This window comes from Eptesicus fuscus, chromosome 10 (genome assembly GCF_027574615.1).
Source record: "Eptesicus fuscus isolate TK198812 chromosome 10, DD_ASM_mEF_20220401, whole genome shotgun sequence".
NCBI classification, from domain to species: domain Eukaryota; kingdom Metazoa; phylum Chordata; class Mammalia; order Chiroptera; family Vespertilionidae; genus Eptesicus; species Eptesicus fuscus.
In genome coordinates, this window is record NC_072482.1 from 4,651,599 (window position 1) to 4,671,866 (window position 20,268).

The 20,268-nt window shown below is 44.3% G+C and overlaps 1 protein-coding gene across 3 annotated transcripts in view; it reads right to left on the reverse strand.

Annotated features, from left to right (window-relative positions):
- Positions 1–1,002: 1,002 nt before the first annotated feature.
- Positions 1,003–20,268, reverse strand: part of NUDT3 (nudix hydrolase 3) — a 98,760-nt gene continuing 79,494 nt past the window's right edge. For 2 of the 3 annotated variants that reach the window (XM_008152008.3, XM_054721920.1), the window contains exons 3-5: positions 15,485–15,529; positions 14,377–14,461; positions 1,003–1,545 (exon numbers count right to left, since the gene is read on the reverse strand). In XM_008152008.3, the coding sequence (XP_008150230.1) occupies positions 1,367–1,545; positions 14,377–14,461; positions 15,485–15,529 (309 nt within the window). In that variant the 3' untranslated portion in view covers positions 1,003–1,366. The remainder of the gene's footprint in view (positions 1,546–14,376; positions 14,462–15,484; positions 15,530–20,268) is intronic. The other variant, XM_054721921.1, reaches the window with a different exon arrangement.

Below are 20,268 nucleotides of genomic sequence, written 5' to 3' on the forward strand. Positions count from 1 at the left end.
AAAGGAGATGCCACTGAGGATATAGCAACAAGCTCCTTTCCCAAGCCAGGGCTGATCAGTGCCTCCCCACCCGACTCTAGATTTTAAGACCCTGACTTCCCAACGAGACAACACAACTGGCAAGTGCGGCCAGCAGGAGACCTGCGTCAGAACCTAACCGGACAGTGTGCAGGGAGCCAATGCGCTCTGCACCTGTTCCAGCAAGTGTTATACATTCTGCCACATCGCGGCTTTTACTCCCCGGGGAGACACGTGCCGTATTTCTGAGCATGCTCATGGTGCACTTGCAAGTGCTGTAACCTCACAAAGACAAGCAAACACCTGGATTGCCCTCCTGCGTATGTTTCAGGACTTAGCATGGTTACCTGGGTGGGGAAGGGCCGCACAGCTGAGGATGGCTGGCCGCATGGAGGCCCAGGAGAGGCTGCTGTGGGTGAGAAGCAGCATTAAGGAAACACTCCAAACCAGCAGGACAGGAACAGTGCTCGACACTCGTTTTTAGAAAGTAATCCCAAGAACCCAGTTCAAATCCCTATTGTCAACACGCAGGGAGGAATTCCACTTCCATCACTGCCTCCTGGATCTGAGCGGAGGCCACTTGCTCCTGGCTGGGTACTAACAAGGAACGAGGTTTCTTCCTGGTTCCTCCGGGGCCTGGGAACAGCTGCGAGGAGAAAGGCCATGCACCGGCGCTGTGGCGTGCTGTGCTCCCCCGGCCCCGCTCACGGCAGTCGTGATTGGGACGAGGAGGGGCAGGGAGCTGGTCTAGTCACTAACATCAAAAGGAAACATAAATTGTGAGGCTCTGTTTCAGAACGCCCAAAATTAAAAACTAAACAAAACCTTGAAAAATTTAAAGAGTTAAATTCCTCTTCTAAAAGTCACTTATTTACGTGTTATGTGCCCAGGATATAATGTGGAGATAAATGCACCCTGTAGTGAACGGGACCCACCACTGGGCAGAAGAGCACACCTCAGAGCACATTCTTGAAAGATTTCATCTCGTATTGGTATCTTTTAATTAAAAAAAATTAAAAATCGAATAAGAGAGCCTGGCCAGGGCCAAGATGTGACAGACGGAACCCTTCACAATCTGAGGCAGAGGATGGCTGTTTGCCTCTGAGAATGTAGGATGTGAACAGGGAGGGGCAGATCATGCACAAAAGGACTTACAAATTACCCCCCACCCCAACTGAGAAGAAAAGCCCCATCACGTGACACCAAACAGCAATATTATCACCGAGCCCTTTCTCTGCTGCCATGCCCGAGAGAGGAGGCCTGTGAGGAGAGGGAGGAGAGCGAGGGGGTGAGGGAAGGTCTGCACTTCAGTCTGGTTTCCAATTTCCACCCTCTTCCAGGTCTTCAGTCATCTGATGCCACTGAAGCTCTGCGAAGAAGAAACCGAGTATGTGGTGGCCACGACCGGGGTGCCGTTGTTGGCGGAGTAGCCTTGCCTCAACGTCTCAAAATACGACGCCTGCACAGGCTTGTGGTACTGCAGCACTTTGATGGCCTCTTCTACCTTAAACCACTCCCGCTTCCTTCCTGCGGAGGCACACAGAAACCATCAGGACACCAGGGAAGCAACGAAAGGTTTCTAATCTAACTTTTGAGAAAATGCAGAAGGAAACAAAAGTAATGTTTGTCAACATTTTCAAAACATGTATTATAAATACATTTTCTTATAAGAGTAATGCAAACACACTTTATATGCTTAAAATACTGTACAGCCATGGCTGGTTTGGCTCAGTGGATAGAATATCAGCCCACGGACTGAAGGGTTCCAGGTTCGATTCCAGCCTTGGGCACATGCCTCAGTTGCAGGCTAGATCCCTGGCCCTGGTCGGGGCACATGCGGGAGGCAACCAATCGATATGTCTTTCTCACACAGATGTTTCTCTCTGTCTCTCCCCCTCCCTTCTACTCTCTCTAAAAAAATCAATGGAAAAATATCCTCAGGTGAGGATTAACAACAAAAAAAGAAAAAAAGAACAACAAAAAGAAAATACTGTACAAATGCTCATGCAGAAAATAGGTAAGAAACATGAAAACTGAGGAGCTGACAGTAACCATATGGCACTGCCCTCCAGAGAATCAAGGCCAGCGGTTCCTCCTGTGCTCCTGGGCCATGGGGCCTCCTCAGCTTCCTGGTAAGAGCCTGAAGCCCAGCCAGCATCCTCCTCTCCTGCAAAAATCAACCTGAGCATTAAGCTTCCGGAATTACCAGGATGGCTAGCTTGTAATCAGGTATTTATTTTTAAAAATTTATATGAGTAACATCTATATACATAAAAGCCTAAGCGACCAAACAACCAGTCAACTGGTCGCTATGACATGCACTGACCACCAGGGGGAGATGCTCAATGCAGGAGCTGCCCCCTGGTGGTCAGTGTGCTCCCATAGCCAACCTCCCAAGGCCGGCCAACTTCCCACGGCCCCTCCCCCTGGCCGGCCAGCCCCGACTGCCCTAATTGGGACTGGGTGAGACAGCCCCGATCAGCCCCAATCACCAGCCAGGCCGAGAAATCCCACCATGAATGAATTCGTGCACCAGGCCTCTAATATCTATATAAAAGAAAATATCATTTTTAGAAAAAGAAAAAATTATCACAATCACTATTAACTTTTCAGTCTATTTTTTTAAAATTATTATTCTTTTGTTAATCCTCTCTGGATATTTTTTCCCATTGATTTCTTTTTAGAGAGAGAGGGAGTGAGGGGGAAGAGAGAGAGACATCAATGTGAGAAATGCTGACTGGTTACACTGATGCTCTAACCACTGAGCACACTGACCAGAGCTTTTTTCTCTTTTAAAATATGTGTTACATGCCATTCACTTGGCTCTGTCCATCCATACTGTCCTGTCCAGGCACACTCAGGCCTATGGCTTCTTTCATGGAGTCAATCCATCTCCTATTTGTTCGTCCTCTTAACTCATGTTTTAAAATCCTTTATTGTTTTTTTCTCTTACATTAAAAGATCATTGCTTAATATTGGGAAAATGGAGAAAAGTATAATATAATTTCCCATAATCTTCTCAACCAGAAATGACCCTTCTCAATACCTTAATGCATTTGCTGTTCCTTCCCTCCTATTTAAAAAAGATACTGCATATGAACAACTGTAACTGGATCGTGCTTTAAGGTGCTCCAAATCTTGAAAGGCTCTGATAGAGTCAATGTTGGGGTTGGGAACATGGATGCTGCCGCTAATATGCTGGACTCCAATCACATCACTGCCCTCTAATGAGCTGTGAGGCTTTGGGCAAGTTACTGAACCTCTCTGTGTGCCATTTTCCTCATCTACAATGTAGAGATAATAAATAATACCTATCTTACAAGTCTGCTGTGAGGATTAATATGTAAAGTACTTGAATAATACCTGGCACATAATACATGCTATTAAGAGTTCCCTTTTATTATTACTATCACTGTTATAGTGTGTTTTTTTTTTTTCACATTATACTGCCTCTTAAGCATTCTTCCACTTCATAAAAAAAAAAAAAATTGCCCTGGCTGGTGTGTTCAGTGGTTAGAGCATTGGACCAAACACCAAACAGTCATGGGGTCGATTCCAGGTCAAGGACACCTGTCTGGGTTGCAGGTTCGATCCCTGGCCCTAGGTTGGGTGCATGCTGGAGGCAACCAATCAATATGTCTCGCTAACATCGATTTCTCTCTCTCTCTTACTACCTCCCTCCTTCCTTTCCATTCTCTCTAAAAATCAATGGGAAAAATATCCTCAGCTGAGGATTAACACCAAAAAATAAATTTAAAAACACGTTTAATGGCAGTCCATTATAACCATTTCCCTATCACTGAACATCAATATACTGTAATTTTAAATAATACTATAATTAGAAAAAAATCTTTATCTCTGTTTTTCTCTTTTTAACTTCTCAGGGGAAGATCCTTAAAATTGAGATTATAAGAATAAAATATGCCCTAACTGGTTTGGCTCAGTGGACAGAGGGTCGGCCTGCAGACTGAAGGGTCCCAGGTTTGATTCAGGTCAAGGGCATGTACCTTGGTTGCAGGCACATCCCCAGTAGGGCGTGTGCAGGAGGCAGCCGATCGATATTTCTCTCTCATCGATGTTTCTAACGCTCTATCCCTCTCCCTTCCTCTCTGTAAAAAAATCAATAAAATATATATTTATATATATAAAAAATAAAACATTTCACTCTAAAGGGCTCATGATACATAGTGCCAAAATGCTTGCCAAGATGGCTACCGCAGCCCCCAATCCCGCTGTGTGTGGTGCGCTGGTCTCACACACCCCAGCCAGCACTGTTTCCTTTTGTTGGTCACTGCCAATTCTTTTGGTGAAAACCAGTATCTCGTTTAGTTTTCATTTCAAATTACTATTTCAATGTAGCTCTAACTAGTGTATATATAATTCTATGCCCTGCTTTTTTCATTCACCAACACTATTTTGTAAGCACTTTCCCATGATAATAGCTCTTGTAAGTTTGTGTTTAACATCTAACATTCCTTCAGATGAATGTACCTTAAAACACTTCTCATTCACTGAGTTGTACAGTTAGGACCCAATTTTTCATCTGAAGGAAGGCTCACAGATATAAGATCTTGGGTTAGGAACTAAGATAGTGGCCTATACTTGCCGCCTCCCACAACCACATAAAAATTACAACTGAAATACAGAACAATCACTATTCAGAACCACCTGAAATCTGGCTGAATGGAAGTCCAACAACTAGAGAAGTAAATAAGAAAGCATATGCCCTAGCTGGTTTGGCTCAGTGGATAGAGCGTCGGCCTGCGGACTGAAGGGTCCCAGGTTCAATTCTGGTCAAGGGCACATGCCTGGGTTGCGGGCTTGATCCCCAGTAGGGGGTGTGAAGGAGGCAGCCGATCAATGATTCTCTCTCATCATTGATGTTTCTATCTCTCTCTCCCTCTTCCTTCCTCTCTGAAATCAATAAAAATATATATAAAAAAAAAGAAAGAAAGAAAGAAAGCACATTGAGACTGGTAGGAGGGGCGGAGGTGTGAAACGAGCTTGTCCGGCACCCATGTGTGGCATTTATTAATCTGAAGGGGTATCTTCAAGGCCTCCCATGAGAAGCATGGGGTCCTAGCCCCACAACAGAACCCTAGCCCAGGTTTCCAGAGTTGGGAAGAGAAGTCCCCGTAACTTTGGACTGTAAAAACCAGTGGGGATTGTGGCTGAGTGATATGTAAAGTGCTGGAGTCCCAGGTGTTCCCCTTAAAGGGCCCTAGTACTTACTAGTACACCATCCCACTTCCTCTGAGCTCCAGCGCCAGGCGGCTGCTTTTGGGGAATCCAGGGACATACAAGAGGAACTGGACTATCTGGCATTGGGGCAGGAACTTGGGGGTGACTTTCTCCCAGATAGGGGTACTTGCAGGGGTCATTGTTCCTGTGCTGGGACCTCTTCCCAAAGCAGAGCTGACTGGCAGCCATATCTGAGTTTCCATCAGGTTGGCCCACACTATTCACTCAGCCCTGGTGAATCCCTGAGACCCCGCCCCATCCAATTTGCAGCCCCACCGAAACTGTATGCAGCTGCTTTACCATATGAATGGCCTGTCCTGGCTCAAGCTTCAGACTTTGCTAAAATCTCTCAAACAAGCAGCAGCTGGTGTCAAAACTATCAATAAAAGGCCTGAGACCCGGCACTAGCACCAGCTTGCCTTGTTTCACAGCTGGGCCTCGCCTGGCACTTCCTAGCCCAATATAAGTAGCAGCCATCTGCAGATCTATCTGTAGCTCTTGCCAGGTGGCTCCAGGCAGTGGCTGACTCTGCACCTCCTGGGAGGCCCCAGAGCCAGTGCACTCAGTGAACAACTTCAGACTATACCAGATTACAACTCTACACATCCACAAGTGACACACTCAAGGGGCAGACTCAGTGAGCACCAAAACCCCACTGAAGCAAGTCCTGTGTCTCCTGCACAGCAGCTCTTCCATTGTAGACACAGTTGGTCCTCACAGCTAATTGGCTTGGAGGTAAATTCCTCCCAGTGAAGCCAACAGCAATCAAAGCTCAACTACAATAAGGCTGTGCACACAGCTCACACAGGGGCACACATAGAGTGCCCAGCTCAGGTGACTGGGGAGGCTGAGTCAGTGGCCCTACAGGACACCATTCCAGGAGACATAACAGCTCTACCTAATACATAGGAACAAACACAGGGAGGCAGCCAAAATGCGGAGACAAAGAAATATGTCACAACTGAAAGAAATGGAAGCAAGCAAACTACTGGATACAGAGTACAAAACAATGCTTATAAGGTTAGTCCAAGGATCTTAATGAGAGCTTCAAGGGACTTAGTGAGACTGTCAAGGATCTTAATGAGAGCTGTAAAGGAATTAATGAGAGTGTCAAGAGACTTAGTGAGACTTTCAAGGATCTTAGTGAGAATGTCAAAGACATAAAAAAGGAACAGTCAGAAATTAAGCATACACTAACTGAAATAAAGAATAATTTATAGGGATTCAACAGTAGAGGATTCCAAGAATCAAATCAATGATTTGGAATATGAGGAGGCAAAAATCACCCAATCATAAAAGCAAAAAGAAAAAAGAATCCAAAAATAAGAAGATAGTGTAAGGAGCCTCTGGGACAACTTTAAGAGTACCAACATTCAAACTATAGGGGTAAGACCAAGAAATTGAAAACCTATTTGAAGAAATAATGACAGAAAAATTCCCCTACCTGGTAAAAGAAATAGACTTACAAGTCCAGGAAGTGCAGAGAACCCCAAACAAGAGGAATCCAAAGAGGCTCACACCAAGACACATCATAATTAAAATGCTCAGGGTTAAAGACAAAGAGAGAATATTAAAAGCAGCAAGAGAAAAACAGTTATCTACAAGGGAGTGCCCATATGACTGTCAGCTGATTTCTCAACAGAAACTTTGCAGGCCAGACGGGAGTGGCAAGAAATATTCAAAGTGATGAATAAATAGCAAGGACCTACATCCAAGATTACTATACCCAGCAAAGCTATCATTTAGAATTGAAGGTCAGATAAAGAGCTTCACAGAATAAGGATAAGGATAAGAATAAGAATAAGAACAAGAATAAAAGAAAGAAAGGAAGAAAGAAAGAAAAAAAGGAAGAAGGAAAGAAAGAAAGGAAGGAAGGAAGAAATAAAGAAAAAAAGGAAGAAGGAAAGAAAGAAAGGAAAGAAGGAAGAAGGAAAGAAAGAAAGAGGAAGAAGGGAGGAGAAAGAAGGAAGGGGAAAAAGGGAGGAAGAGGAAGAGAAAGATAAAAAATGAACAATAAAATGGCAATAAATATATATACTAGTATATCAACAATTCAATCTAAAAATCAAATAAACGAATAAGAAATGTAATGAACAAAATAAACTGATGAATAAAATAGAATCAGAGGCATGGAAACATGGAACAGACTGATGAATCTCAGAGAGAAGAGGTGAGGGGGTGTGTGGGAAGAGATTAACCAAAAGATCTTTATATATATCAGAGAGGAAGGGAGAGGGAGAGACAGATAGAAACATCAATGATGAGAATCACTGATCGGCTGCCTCCTGTACATCCCCTACTGGAGATCGAGCCTGTAACCCAGGAATGTGCCCTGACGGAATCGAACTGTGACCTCGGGTTCATATGTTGACACTTAACCACTGAGCCACGCCAGCCAGGCTAACCAAAGATCTTGTAGCATATTTACATTACCTATGGACACAGATAATAGGGTGGTGAAGGCCTGGGGTAGGGCAGGGAATGGGTGGAGGGGGCCAATGGGAGGGAAAAAAGGTGACATCTGTAATACTCTCAACAATAAAGATTTAAAAAAAATGAAGGCTCATAAACTTATTCCTCATTTTAAAATTTTTTAAATATATTTTTTATTTCCGAGAGAAAGGGGCAGGAGGGTAGAGAGGTAGAAACATCAATGATGAGAGAGAATCACCTCCTGCATGCTCCACACTGGGGATCGAGCCTGAAACTTGGGCATATGCCCTGACCAAGAATTGAACCCTGACCTCCTGGTTCACAGGGTGATGTTCAACCACTGACCCATGCCGGCTGGGCGTATTCACCATAGTTTAGATGACTTCATCAGGGTCAATTCTCAGGGGTGGGAGCACAGGTGAAAGGCTTTTTGGGTATTAATAGTGCAATGGTACCTTAAAAATTCCTATCTCAGTGTGACTCCTGCCAGACAGAGGCTCTGTGGACAGGCCACGCCACACTACCTCTGTCTCCCTCTCAGCCCAACCCCAGCTGTCCAGGAGTCTATTTTTGATTACTCCCCATTGAATTCCTTTACTTAAGCATATTGCACCCTTACAAGACACAAAGCCATGGAAAGCTAAAGGGCTATGAAATGCCCACATCAAAAGTGTGAGGGGCCTGGTAGCAAAGCACACACTAACAATAAAGGGAGAGGTTTTGGCAAGTGTTTTGTCTGTTTGTCAACTTAAAACAGAAATTAAATCAATATTACTTTTCTAGAATATACATGTGTACAGAGGGAAAAGATTAAACCATGACCCAACCATTAAATCACCTCAATTTTTAGTTCAAAGACATGAATACAATAGTGATCTCAGAGATCAAAGCAAACAGCTCTTTAGGAGAAAGCTAATCTAATAAAAGCGTAATATGCTTCTATAATAATAAAAGTGTAATATGCTAATTAACCGGACGTCCTTCTGGAAGAAGCCGGGGCTGTGAGGGAAGCCTGGGTCCTGGGTGCCAGAAGGAAGCCGGCGCCGGCAGCCGGGGAAAGGAAGGCCTACTCTTGCAGAATTTTGTGCATTGGCCTCTAGTATGGATATAACTGGAAACTACTTCCACTACTCTGCATCTACTAATGGCTCTGGAGAGGAACTCACACCACCAGGCCCAGTTTTCTCCGACAAGAATAAGCAGCACAGGTCCCGCCCTCACCGGGGGGTTCTGTGGCCAGCAGTGGGCCTGGCGCTGTGGAGGAGGAGCCAATCTGATTTTAGTAACATTTCCTGTTTTTATGGACCATGTTTCTATTGGTTGACCATGTTCCCAACTTCAGCTTCCTTTTATACATTTCAAAAATACAGCAAACCCTCGATTTTGCGGACCTCAATTTAACAGACTTCGGATTTAATGAACAGAATTTCTGGTCCGTATGTCATATGTGAAAATTAACACCCTGTTAATTTTAAAATGCTTTTAACGAAGATTTTCTTATAAGTAAATTGACAGCTTATTTTTCGTATTATTTTTAACAAATTTTAGCAAATAGGGCATATGTAGAAAAAAACAACACTGTAGTAATTTTGCCAACATAAATATTACATACCTACAACTATAGTCTACTACATATTTACATCCAAGAGTCACTGCTGATAAACAGTGTTTGGTGAATGATTAGCACATGATCATACTGATCTGATCATACTGCATCTCAAGGTAACTGATTCTGTTGTGTGGCGTGACTTTCTGTAGCAGTATTTTGTTGTTGCTGTTAATCCTCACCTGAGGATTTTTTAAATCCTCACCTGAAGATATATTTTCCATTTATTTCTAGAGAGAGAGATGGAAGGGAAGGAGGAGGGGGAAAAAGATAAAGAAACACTGACATGAGAGGGTTACATCGATTGGCTGCTTCTTGCATGCACCCTGACCAGAGCTGGGAAACCTGCAACTGAGGTACACGCCCTTGACCAGGTATCAAACCCTAGACCCTTTGGTGCACAGGTCAATGCTCTAACCACTGAACACACCAGCCAGGGCCCGAGGATATATTTCCCATTGATTTTCAGAGAGAGTGTAGGAGGGAGGGAGAGAGAGAGGGGTGGGGGAGAGGGAAAGAGGAAGGAGGTGGGAGAGAGAGAGAAAAACATTGAAGTGAAAGAAATTCATTAATTGACTGCCTCCTGCAAGAACCCTGACTGGGACTTGGGATTGAGTCTGCAACCCATGTACGTGCTCTTGACCAGGAATCGAACCTGAGAGCTTTTGGAACACAGGATGATGCTCTAATCGCTGAGCCACACCTTCCCGTGTTCTGCAGCAGTTTTAAGCCCTGCTGGCCGATGTTTGACTTGCACTAAGCCATGCCCCAGCCATGTGAATTTGTTTACTCAAGGTGACTGGTGAATGGACGCATTTACTGAGCCTATTCAGTATAAATGTAAAATTACTGTAATACACATAGAAAACTTTTCTGTGAAATTAAACTTTTCATACATACTTAATTTTAATTACACAAATGTGTTTACATAAGTAAAAACAGGTAAACTAACTTATTTGCCAATTTTTTAAACATATGCCTTTGGAAAACCTACTTTATTATATAACAGACTTTTGGCTTTAACAGATACCACCTCGCTCCAATTAGTCTGTTATATTGAGGTTTTACTGTACTTTCACAAGTTCAAAAATAGACATGCTTGTTTTATTAAATACTAGAGGCCCGGTGCATGAAAATTCATGCACTGGGGGTGGAGGGAGGGGTCCCTCAGCCTGGCCTGCCCCTTCTCACAGTCCAGGAGCCCTCAGGGGCGAGAGGCGACCCAGCAATCAGGGGAAGGCGACGCTCCATCACACCTCTGCTGCTGCCACTGCCAGCAGCACAAGCCTCGGCCGGCCCTGGTTACCTGAGCCTCAGGTGGCCCTGGGAGGCTGGGCAGCCGCCATCTGACGCTTGCCTGCGCCTCAGGCCGGTGCTGGGGGGCTGGGGGGCTGAGGGGACTCCGGAGGCAGGCAAGTGGAGTGGCTGGACCTCCCTGGGGGCGGGCCCGGCTGTGCTGTGCGCCTGCCGCCCCAGAGGGGCTGAGAGGCCTGGATGCTGCCATCTTGTAGCTGTGGGCACTGCCAGCTTTGAGGGCATGGCAGTCAATTAGCATATTCCCTCATTATTGGCTGTGGGGCTGCCATATTTGTGAGGGCGTGATGGTCAATTAGCATATTCCCTCTTTATTAGATAGGATGTCCTCCTATTGCTCAGCTGGCATGGCTTAGTGGTTGAGCGTCAACCTATGAACCAGGAGGTTATGGTTTGATTCCCAGTCAGGGCATATACCTGGGCTGTCAGGCTTGATCCCCAGCGGGAGCATGCAGGAGGCAGCCAACCAATGATTCTCTCTCATTATTGATGTTTCTATCTTTCTCTCCTTCTCCATTCCTCTCTGAAGTCAGTCAGTCAGTCTGTCTGTCTGTCTATCTATCTACCTACCTACCTAGCACTGTCTGTCTGTCTGACCGGTAGCTATGATGCGCACTGACCACCTGGGGGCAGACACTCAACACAGGGGCTGCCATGATGCGTACTGGCCATTTAAAAATAAACGGCACCATGGACCTGGCACCAACAAACCATCACTCGGCTTCCCCCAAGTGGGACACAGGCCCTGCCACCACCCCACAGTGACACCCCACCAAATCGCAGCCAACGCTGCCAAGACCCCATGACGCAAAATGCAGCCCACAGCCCAGCCCAACCCAGAAACGGTGGCTGTGGGCACTGGGTAATGATGTCATATAGCAACGCCTGGCTTCCTCTCCCTAGCAACTAACCTCCTTGGAGTTTCTTCAGCCCAGGAACTCAACTTACTTTATAGCCAGGTGCAAACATTTCACACTTTAACCCGATGTCTGTGAAGTGTTTTCCCGTGCCTCATCTCATTTGATCCTCACAGAAGTCTTGGAGTATATAGGAGACTTGGGGGAATCCTATTTTCTTTTCATTAGCCAGAAAACAGAGATTTAGAAAGCTTAGAAACTTGATCCGACTGAAGAGAAGTAAGAAATGGCGGACCTTGCCGAAACCGGTTTGGCTCAGTGGATAGAGCGTCGGTCTGCGGACTGAAAGGTCCCAGGTTCGATTCCGGTCAAGGGCATGTACATTGGTTGCGGGCACATCCCCGGTAAGGGGTGTGCAGGAGGCAGCTGGTTGATATTTCTCTCTCATTGATGTTTCTAGCTCTCTATCCCTCTCCCTTCCTCTCTGTAAAAAATCAATAAAATATATTATAAAAAAAAAAAAAAAAAAAGAAATGGCGGACCTTAAAAATGACTTCAGGTTTTCCCACTGCACAGAATATAGTCAAACACTGTGTCAGTTAAATATTTTACCCTTTGTTCTCCCTGAGTGATCTATAATAACAATCTGCTTCGTGTTGATATTTACTGCTGTGTTGCTGACAATTACCTGAAAGAGAAGTTGGAGTGCTTCACTGGGCTGGAAAAAGTTTAGCTAAATCAGAAAGCAGGTCTAATTAAGCAAGTTTATTCTATATACACAAAGGCTAAGTTGACTCGTGCATGCGTGAGACATATAAAGCTCTCGCTGGTGCCAATCGCACATGTGTACTTCGATCTGTCATTGTCTATCACGAATTTGGTTGACAATTCTATTATTGAGAAAGGGCGAATAGCGATATTTCTTCTAATTAATTTCCTTTCAATGTGCACAAATCTGTGCACTGGGACACTAGTATATATATAAAAGGCTAAGTAACTGACCGTCTGTCCATCCAACCAGCCAGTACATATGACCGTGCACTGGCAATTTATAAATAAACATTGACTCGTGCATGCACGATGTGTTTCAATCTGTCATTGATCGTGAATTTGGTTGTTTTTGTTGACATTCTGAAGCTGAAAGAAAGCGGTTTCATCGACAGAATATGTCCAAAGACCAACTATTAGCACAACTGTCCCTGTTTGATACTGGCCTCCCATTTAAATTAATTAGAAGACAGTTTCCTGTGATGCCAGCATTTGTGAATGACTATTAATAAATCACAAGAACAAACTCTAGACGGAGTAGGAATATTCCTACCTGAACCTGTTTTCGGACATGGTCAGTTATATGTTGCTTTCTCTCGAGTTCAAAGTGTGTGTGACGTTAAAGTTGTAAATACTTCATCATAAGGGAAATTAGTCAAGCACTCTGTAAGTGTTTTTACTCTTAATGTGATATACAGGGACATATTAGAATAAGTTCAATCAATTTATCAGTCATTGTTTTTATCAATGTTTTTATATCATGTTTTTTATATTATGATTTATTTATTAATCAATTTACATATTATTTTCATATACATTTTACTAACTTTTTTTCATCTCTGACACTTCTATTTTTTAAAAAAATATACATTTTATTGATTTTTTACAGAGAGGAAAGGAGAGGGAAAGAGTTAGAAACATTGATGAGGCCGAAACCGGTTTGGCTCAGTGGATAGAGCGTCGACCTGCGGACTGAAAGGTCCCAGGTTCGATTCCGGTCAAGGGCATGTATCTCGGTTGCGGGCACATCCCCGGTAGGGGGTGTGCAGGAGGCAGTTGGTCGATGTTTCTCTATCATCGTTTCTAGCTCTCTATCCCTCTCCCTTCCTCTCTGTAAAAAATCAATAAAATATACTTTTTTAGAAACATTGATGGGAGAGAAACATCAATCAGCTGCCTCCTGCACACCCCCTACTGGGGATGTGCCCGCAACCAAGGTACATTCCCTTGACCAGACTCGAACCTGGGACCCTTGAGTCCGCAGGCCGACGCTCTATCCACTGAGCCAAACCGGTTAAGGCTCTGACACTTCTATTATAGAGAAAGGGAGAATAGTGATATTAAAATATTTCTTCTAGTTAATTTCCTTTCAATGTGCACAAATCTATGCACCAGGCCACTAATTGTATATATATTTATATTTATATATATACTAGAGGCCCAGTGCACAAAATCTGTGCACTGGAAGGGAGGAGGGGGAGTCCCTCAGACTGGCCTGTGCCCTCTCCCAGACAGGGAGCCCGTGGGGGATGTCCAACTGATGGCTTAGGCCCGCAGTCGGACATCCTTAGCACTGTGGCAGAGGTGGGAGAGGCTCCCACCACCATCGCTGCGCTCACCAGCTGTGAGCCCAGCTCAGTGCTTCTGGCTGAGTGGCGCTCCCCCTGTGGGAGCACACTGACCACCAGGGGGCAACTCCAACGTTGAGCATCTGCCCCCTGGTGGTCAGTGCTCATCATAGCAACTGGTCGTTCCACCGTTCGGTCAATTTGCATATTAGCCTTTTATTATATAGGATTTTTTTAAAGAAGATAAATAATAGGAGGATGTTTTTTTAAATTGATTTCAGAGAGGAAGGGAGAGGGAGAGAGAGAAACATCAATGATAAAAGAAAATCATCGATCGTCTGCCTCCTGCATGCCCCACACTGGAGATCGAGCCCACAACCCAGGCATGTGCCCTGACCAGGAATCGAACTATGACCTCCTGGTTCATAGTTTGATGCTCAACCACTCAGCCATGGCAGCCAGGCAATAATTTCTCTTCTTATCAGGCGCTTGTTTCTGATTCTGAGTAATACCTGTGGCTGCGGCAAGGGCGGCTGTGGGGAGCTCTTTGGAGGCATCTGGAATGACTTACCAATGTTAACTGAGTCCTCCCAATCTTCCAGCACCTCCGTGACAATGAGCACATAGACATACGTTCTGTGCTTCCTCTCCTGGTTCTGAGGGCAAAGAGAGGACAGAGGAAGAGTTACTCCTTACAGAGCTGAGATGACTTATGCGAAGTGCACTCTCACACTTATGTCCAGAGAGGTTATGTCCACAGGATTCCTTTTACTTCCCACTGTCCTACAGTCAAACAGGAACTAGTACCAGATGGGCTATTTGAAATAGGCTACACTTGCATTTGAAGGTAAGCTCCTTGGCTGGGTTTCTAAAGCCAAGGCTTTACTCTCTTTTTTACTTCTGTTCCCTTAAGTGCAACTTCATGTAAATACTATGAGCAGAAAGGTCATGACCTCTCAAGAAAAAGGCACCAAGTAAATTTAGGTAGCTGGGCACCAGAAAGAAAAGAGACTGTGGATGGGCAGGGTCTCATCAGTGCAAGCCAGTGATTATCTCTTTTCCTACTAACCTCTTTATTCCCTGCTTCTCATTTCCCTTCCCCTCCTCCAAATCTCTACCCCAGTAGATTTCCTTGTTTCTCTCTCTTTTGCCATAACTGCTTAATCTTCCATTTTCCCTCTGTCTTCTCTACCCCTCTCACATCTTAGGAAGAAAGGTAGAGAGATAGGGATGGGATAAATAATACTTACAAATAATATTCTAGCTGTTTGGAGGAGACAAAGACTACAATAGACTGAATATTTATGCCCCCCTCCCATTCATATGGTGAAATCGCAGTCCCCAATGTGATGGTTAGGAGGTGGGGCCTTTGGGGCTGACCCTCAGGAATGGAATTAGTGCCCTTATAACAGAGACCTAGAGAGCAACCTCTGTTTTCCACCACATGAGGACAGAAACAGTTGTCAATGAAGCAGGAAGCAGGTGCTCAACCAGACACTGAATCTGCTAGTGCCTTGGTCTTCCACTTCTAGCCACCAGAATTATGAAAAATTTATTTCTATTGTTAATAAGCCTCCTAGTTTATGATATTTTATTACAGCATCTTGGATGGACTAAGACAAAAATATATGTGGTTATTAATACGATACAAAATGTACCAAAGATTTTAACAGACTTACCTCAAAAATTCCAACTAATCTTCCCAATGTCCCTTTTACTCCAGCCTGAAAAGTGGGAAAAAAATTAACACTGATGTTGTTTATATTGCTGTCGCATTCTGAATCTTCTGAGCAGTTTGTGAAATAGAAATGAAAAACAAAAGGACACATTTTGGTGAGAATCACACCAGGGTTTCATGTGTCACTGACAAGAGCATTTCGTCTCCTCCCAGGCTCTCCCCACACTGCAAAGCTGGCCAAATAGAGCAGATAATCAAGGCCATGGATTAATTCACTCATTTATCCATTTGTCCAACAAATACACACTGAATGCCTAATCTGAGCCAGATAACACCGTGTACCAGGGATATAGTGACGAACAGGCTAGAACAAAAGGGCAAGGCCCTTATCTGACTTGTTCTTGGATGTCTATGAGTAGTGTGCCCAGGACAGAGCTCAGCACCCGGCAGGAGTTCAGCAAAACTAAGTCAACAAAAACATACACCTGGTCATTGTGCGAGTGACAGCTACTGACAGAGATGCACAGAGCAATGTGAAGGTCAGACAGGGATGAGGAGCGACAACTTCATACAGTGGTTAGGCATTTGAGTATATTCTATCTCCGATTATTTTATTTATTTATATATTTTTAAGATGTGTCTTTCCACTGTACTAGAGGTCCGGTGCATGGATTTGTGCACTGGTGGGGTCCCTTGGTCTGGCCTGCGGGGATTGGGCCAAAACTGGCAGTCCGACATCCCCCGAGGGGGTCCCAGAGTGCGAGAGGGCACTTTGCAAAGTTGCTGTCGCTCGGCAGCTCCTGCATTGAGCATCTGCCCCCTGGTGGGCTTTGCAAGTCATAGCTACCGGCCAGTTGCTTAGGCTTTTATATATATACAGATTATATATGAATTAGAGGCCCAGTGCATGAAAACTCATGTACTGGAGGGGGGCGGGATCCCTCAGCCTGGCCTGCCCCTTCTCACAGTCCGGGATCCTCAGGGGCAGGAGACAACCTGGTGATCAGGGGAAGGCAACAGCCCCATCACACCTCTGCTGCTGCCACTGCCGGCAGCACAAGCCTCGGCTGGCCCTGGGCGGCTGGGCAGCCGCTATCCGAGGTTTGCCTGTGCCTCGGGCCTCCCTGGGCAACTGGGGGGCTGAGGCAGTCAATTAGCATATTCCCTCCTTATTGGCTGTGGGCGCCACCATCTTTGTGAGGGTCTGATGGTCAATTAGCATATTCCCTCTTTATTAGATAGGATTTTTCAATCTATTCCAATTTACTAATTTTCTTTTAAACTGTATCCAGGCTAGAGTTATCCTATCTCTAGCCTGCATTTTATTTGATATTTTTAATTTGTATACGTTCTTTACATATCTGTCTGTTTCCATTACATACAATTTTATTTCCATATTTTGTTCTTTTAAAATAGAAGCTATTCCTTTATTTATTTCTCGACCATCTGAATATATTTAAGTTCTTTGTCAGGCCATGCTACAAAATTCATTGAATCTGAAGTGCATTCATGTTCCAGTTGGTGAAGGCTTACTTGTGAGGTGGCTTTCACCAGGTCTTGACCTTTAGGGTTCCTGCTCCAAGGTGACATGTGAATGCTGCAGACAGAGCTACGGAGTCAGAGGCGGGGTGGCTCCCTCCTTCAGTGTGCACTGTATCTGTGGCCTCTCCCTACTTAGGTCCACATCTTTCTAAGTCTCAGCTCCTGGTGTCCTTCCCATCAGGCACCTGGGCCCCACTCTAAGGGTCCAGGCTGCATTCTGCGGTGCCGCTCTGTTTCTGATCTATGGAGGATTACTTCATTCATTCATTCACTCACTCACTCACTCACTCAACAAATATACACTGAATGCCTAATCTGAGCCAGATAATACCTTGCTCTTGAGCCAGGCTATGACTTTAGCTTTTGCTTTTTATATCTGTCTCTGCCAGGAACAGAAGGGGCCAAAGGTGAGGAAAAGATGAACCCCTGGAAATGCCATGGAATGCTCTAACTTGTTTTCTATTACTATTACCTTATTTGTATAATAACCTAAAAATTAAGACAAAAATATTTTCTAAACACAACACAGGTGCTCAGTAACTTCGTATAGAATGAACAAAAATTTAAAATAAGTACTCTATAAGTTTTTTTGTTTGGTTAATCCTCACCCAAGGATATTTTTCCATTGATCTTTAGAGGGAGTGGAAGGGAGGGGGAGAGACAGAGAGAGAGAGAAACATTGATGTGAGAGAGACACATCAATTGGTTGCCTCCCACATGCGTTCCGACCAGGGTTGGGGATCAAGCTTGCAACCAAGGTATGTGCCCTTGATCAGAATCAGACCCAGGACCCTTCAATCATCGGGTTGACGCCCTATCCACTGTTCACTGAGCCAAACCTGGTAGGGCTACTCTAAAAGTTTTAAGAGATATTGAATAGAAGCAAAAGAAGCCAATTTAAAGGCCTAGACACCTGAGTGAACTATATTTTAAAATTAATTTTTGCTAATTATCTGTCAAGGAATTCCATTCCTTTCTCTTGCCAAGATGCCTGTTTCTTTTCCTAGTCTTTTCCCCATCCATTCTTGTCCCCATATGGCTTTCAGTCTACTTGAATGGAAATGTCTACCTTTTCTTATTTAAATTGCTTCTCTACAGTTTTAGAAATAACTGCATTTTCACAGCCAGCTAAGACCAGCTAGATTGTACTTCATGAATTAAGCAGTGAAGCAGCCTGAACAACTGGGACAAGCTGGCACACCAGCATGAGCTAGAAAGCCAATTCTGTCCTCTGATCCAGGCAGCCCAAGCCCACTCACATGTGTCCCCCTCACCCTTGTCACAGGTATGCATTGACAGGGCCAGGGAGTAGACCTGTCAGGGTTGGGATGTGGGGGGTAGGGTAAAGAAAAATTCATAGAGGTTCAAAGATTCCATCATTCACTTTTCTCTTCTGGAAAGTGGAGAAAGAGTTCTCTTTAGCAGTTATTATGCAATTAATTTTTTTTGTTAATCCTCACCCGAGGATATTTTTTCCAGTGATTTTTAGAGAGAGTGGGAGGAAGGAGCGGGGGAGAGCGAGGAGAGAGAGAGAGAGAGAGAGAGAGAGAGAGAGAGAGAGAGAGAGAGAGAGAGAGAGAGAGAGAGAGAGAGAGAGAGAGAGAGAGAGAGAGAGAGAGAGAGAAAGTTATGAGAGAAACACAACTACTGGTTGCATCTGGCATGTGCCCCAATTGGGACTGACCAGGGCAGGATCAAACTTGCAACCCAGGTACATGTCCTTGACTGGGAATCAAACCCTCCACCCCTCAGTGCATGGGCTGACACTCGGAACCACTGAGCATGATCCCATGCACCCTGACCAGGGCACATGTCCCGGTTGCAGGCTCCACCCCCAGTATGGGGCGTGAAGGAGGCAGCTAATTGATTGTCCTCTCTCATCAATGTTTCTCTCTCTTCCTCCACTCTCTCTAAAATCAATAAAAACATATTAAAAAACCCAAAAGTTCAGAAAATGGTCTTCAAATTTTAAGGGCACGAATCAACTTCATATTACGACAATTCAATATAATTTACAAATTTTGTTTAATAGTAATTTCTGCATTCAGCATCAACATATAACCTGGATTTACTCTGTTAGGCGCAGTTGGGAAAAATATAAAGGCATTTTCCTTTATAAAATTTATGCACTCTTATAAAATCCAGAGTAAGTCAAATCATACTGCCATCTGTACACTGAAATTTCAGTGGCATTTATTTTCACTTCTCATTAATGTTCAAGTTGTAGAAACTAACAGTAGTTTTATTTGTCTCTTAGTGTTTCTTTCGAGTTTTATATTAACACTTAGGGGATCTACTTGTGTAAATTTCACCTAAGGTGATCCTACCAATGATTCTATAGTAAAAAGCAAAGAAATATTCCTCTATTTACCAGTTGTTATTTATTTTTATTAAAAAATATATACTTTTTTTTATTGATTTCAGAAAGGAAGAGAGAGGGAGAAAGAGATAGAAACATCAGTAATGAGAATCATTCATCAGCTGCCTCTTGCAGGCCTCACACTGGGGATGGAGCCTGCAATCTGGGCATGTGCTCTGACCAAGAATCGAACCCTGACCTCCTGGTTCAAAGGTCGACACTCAACTACTAAGCCATACCAGGCTGGGCTATTTACCAGTTTTTAAAATTGAGCCTTAGGCCTGGCCACGGTGTCTCCATGGTTGAGCATCGACCTATGAACCACAAGGTCACGGTTCAATTCCCAGTCAGGGCCAGGAGGCAGATAATCAACGATTCTCTCTCATTACTGATGTTTCTCTCTCTCTCCCTCCACTTTCCTCTCTGAAATCAGTAAAAATGTATTTAAAAATGTAAATAAAATTGAGACTTAGCAGTTTTCTTAGGAGGAGGCTCTTCTTTAGTAAGAAAGAGGATTTCAGTTCTTTAAAGTCGTAGTGCTGAAAAAGACAGATTCCTCATGGGCAAAGGTTCCTCCATGACAAGGTTCACTATAACCATTTTACTTTTTCATAATTTTCCACAGTCCAACTTCCACCTCCCAGCTCTCTCTCAAATGCTGCCGCAGCAATGAGGCTGTTATTTTTATCTCTCATGCGACTCTTGCCTGTGGGTTGGGGTAGGTGTCAGGGTCACATCTGACAGATTTCTGGCCCAGACACTGGGGATAAGATTTGGTTCCGGGTACATGGAAGGTGGTCCAGCCAAGGTGCTGGTATGAACGGTCTTTCTCAAATCCCTTCGAGGCAGTTCTAATGTCACTCTGTATGTCACAGGTTCCTGCT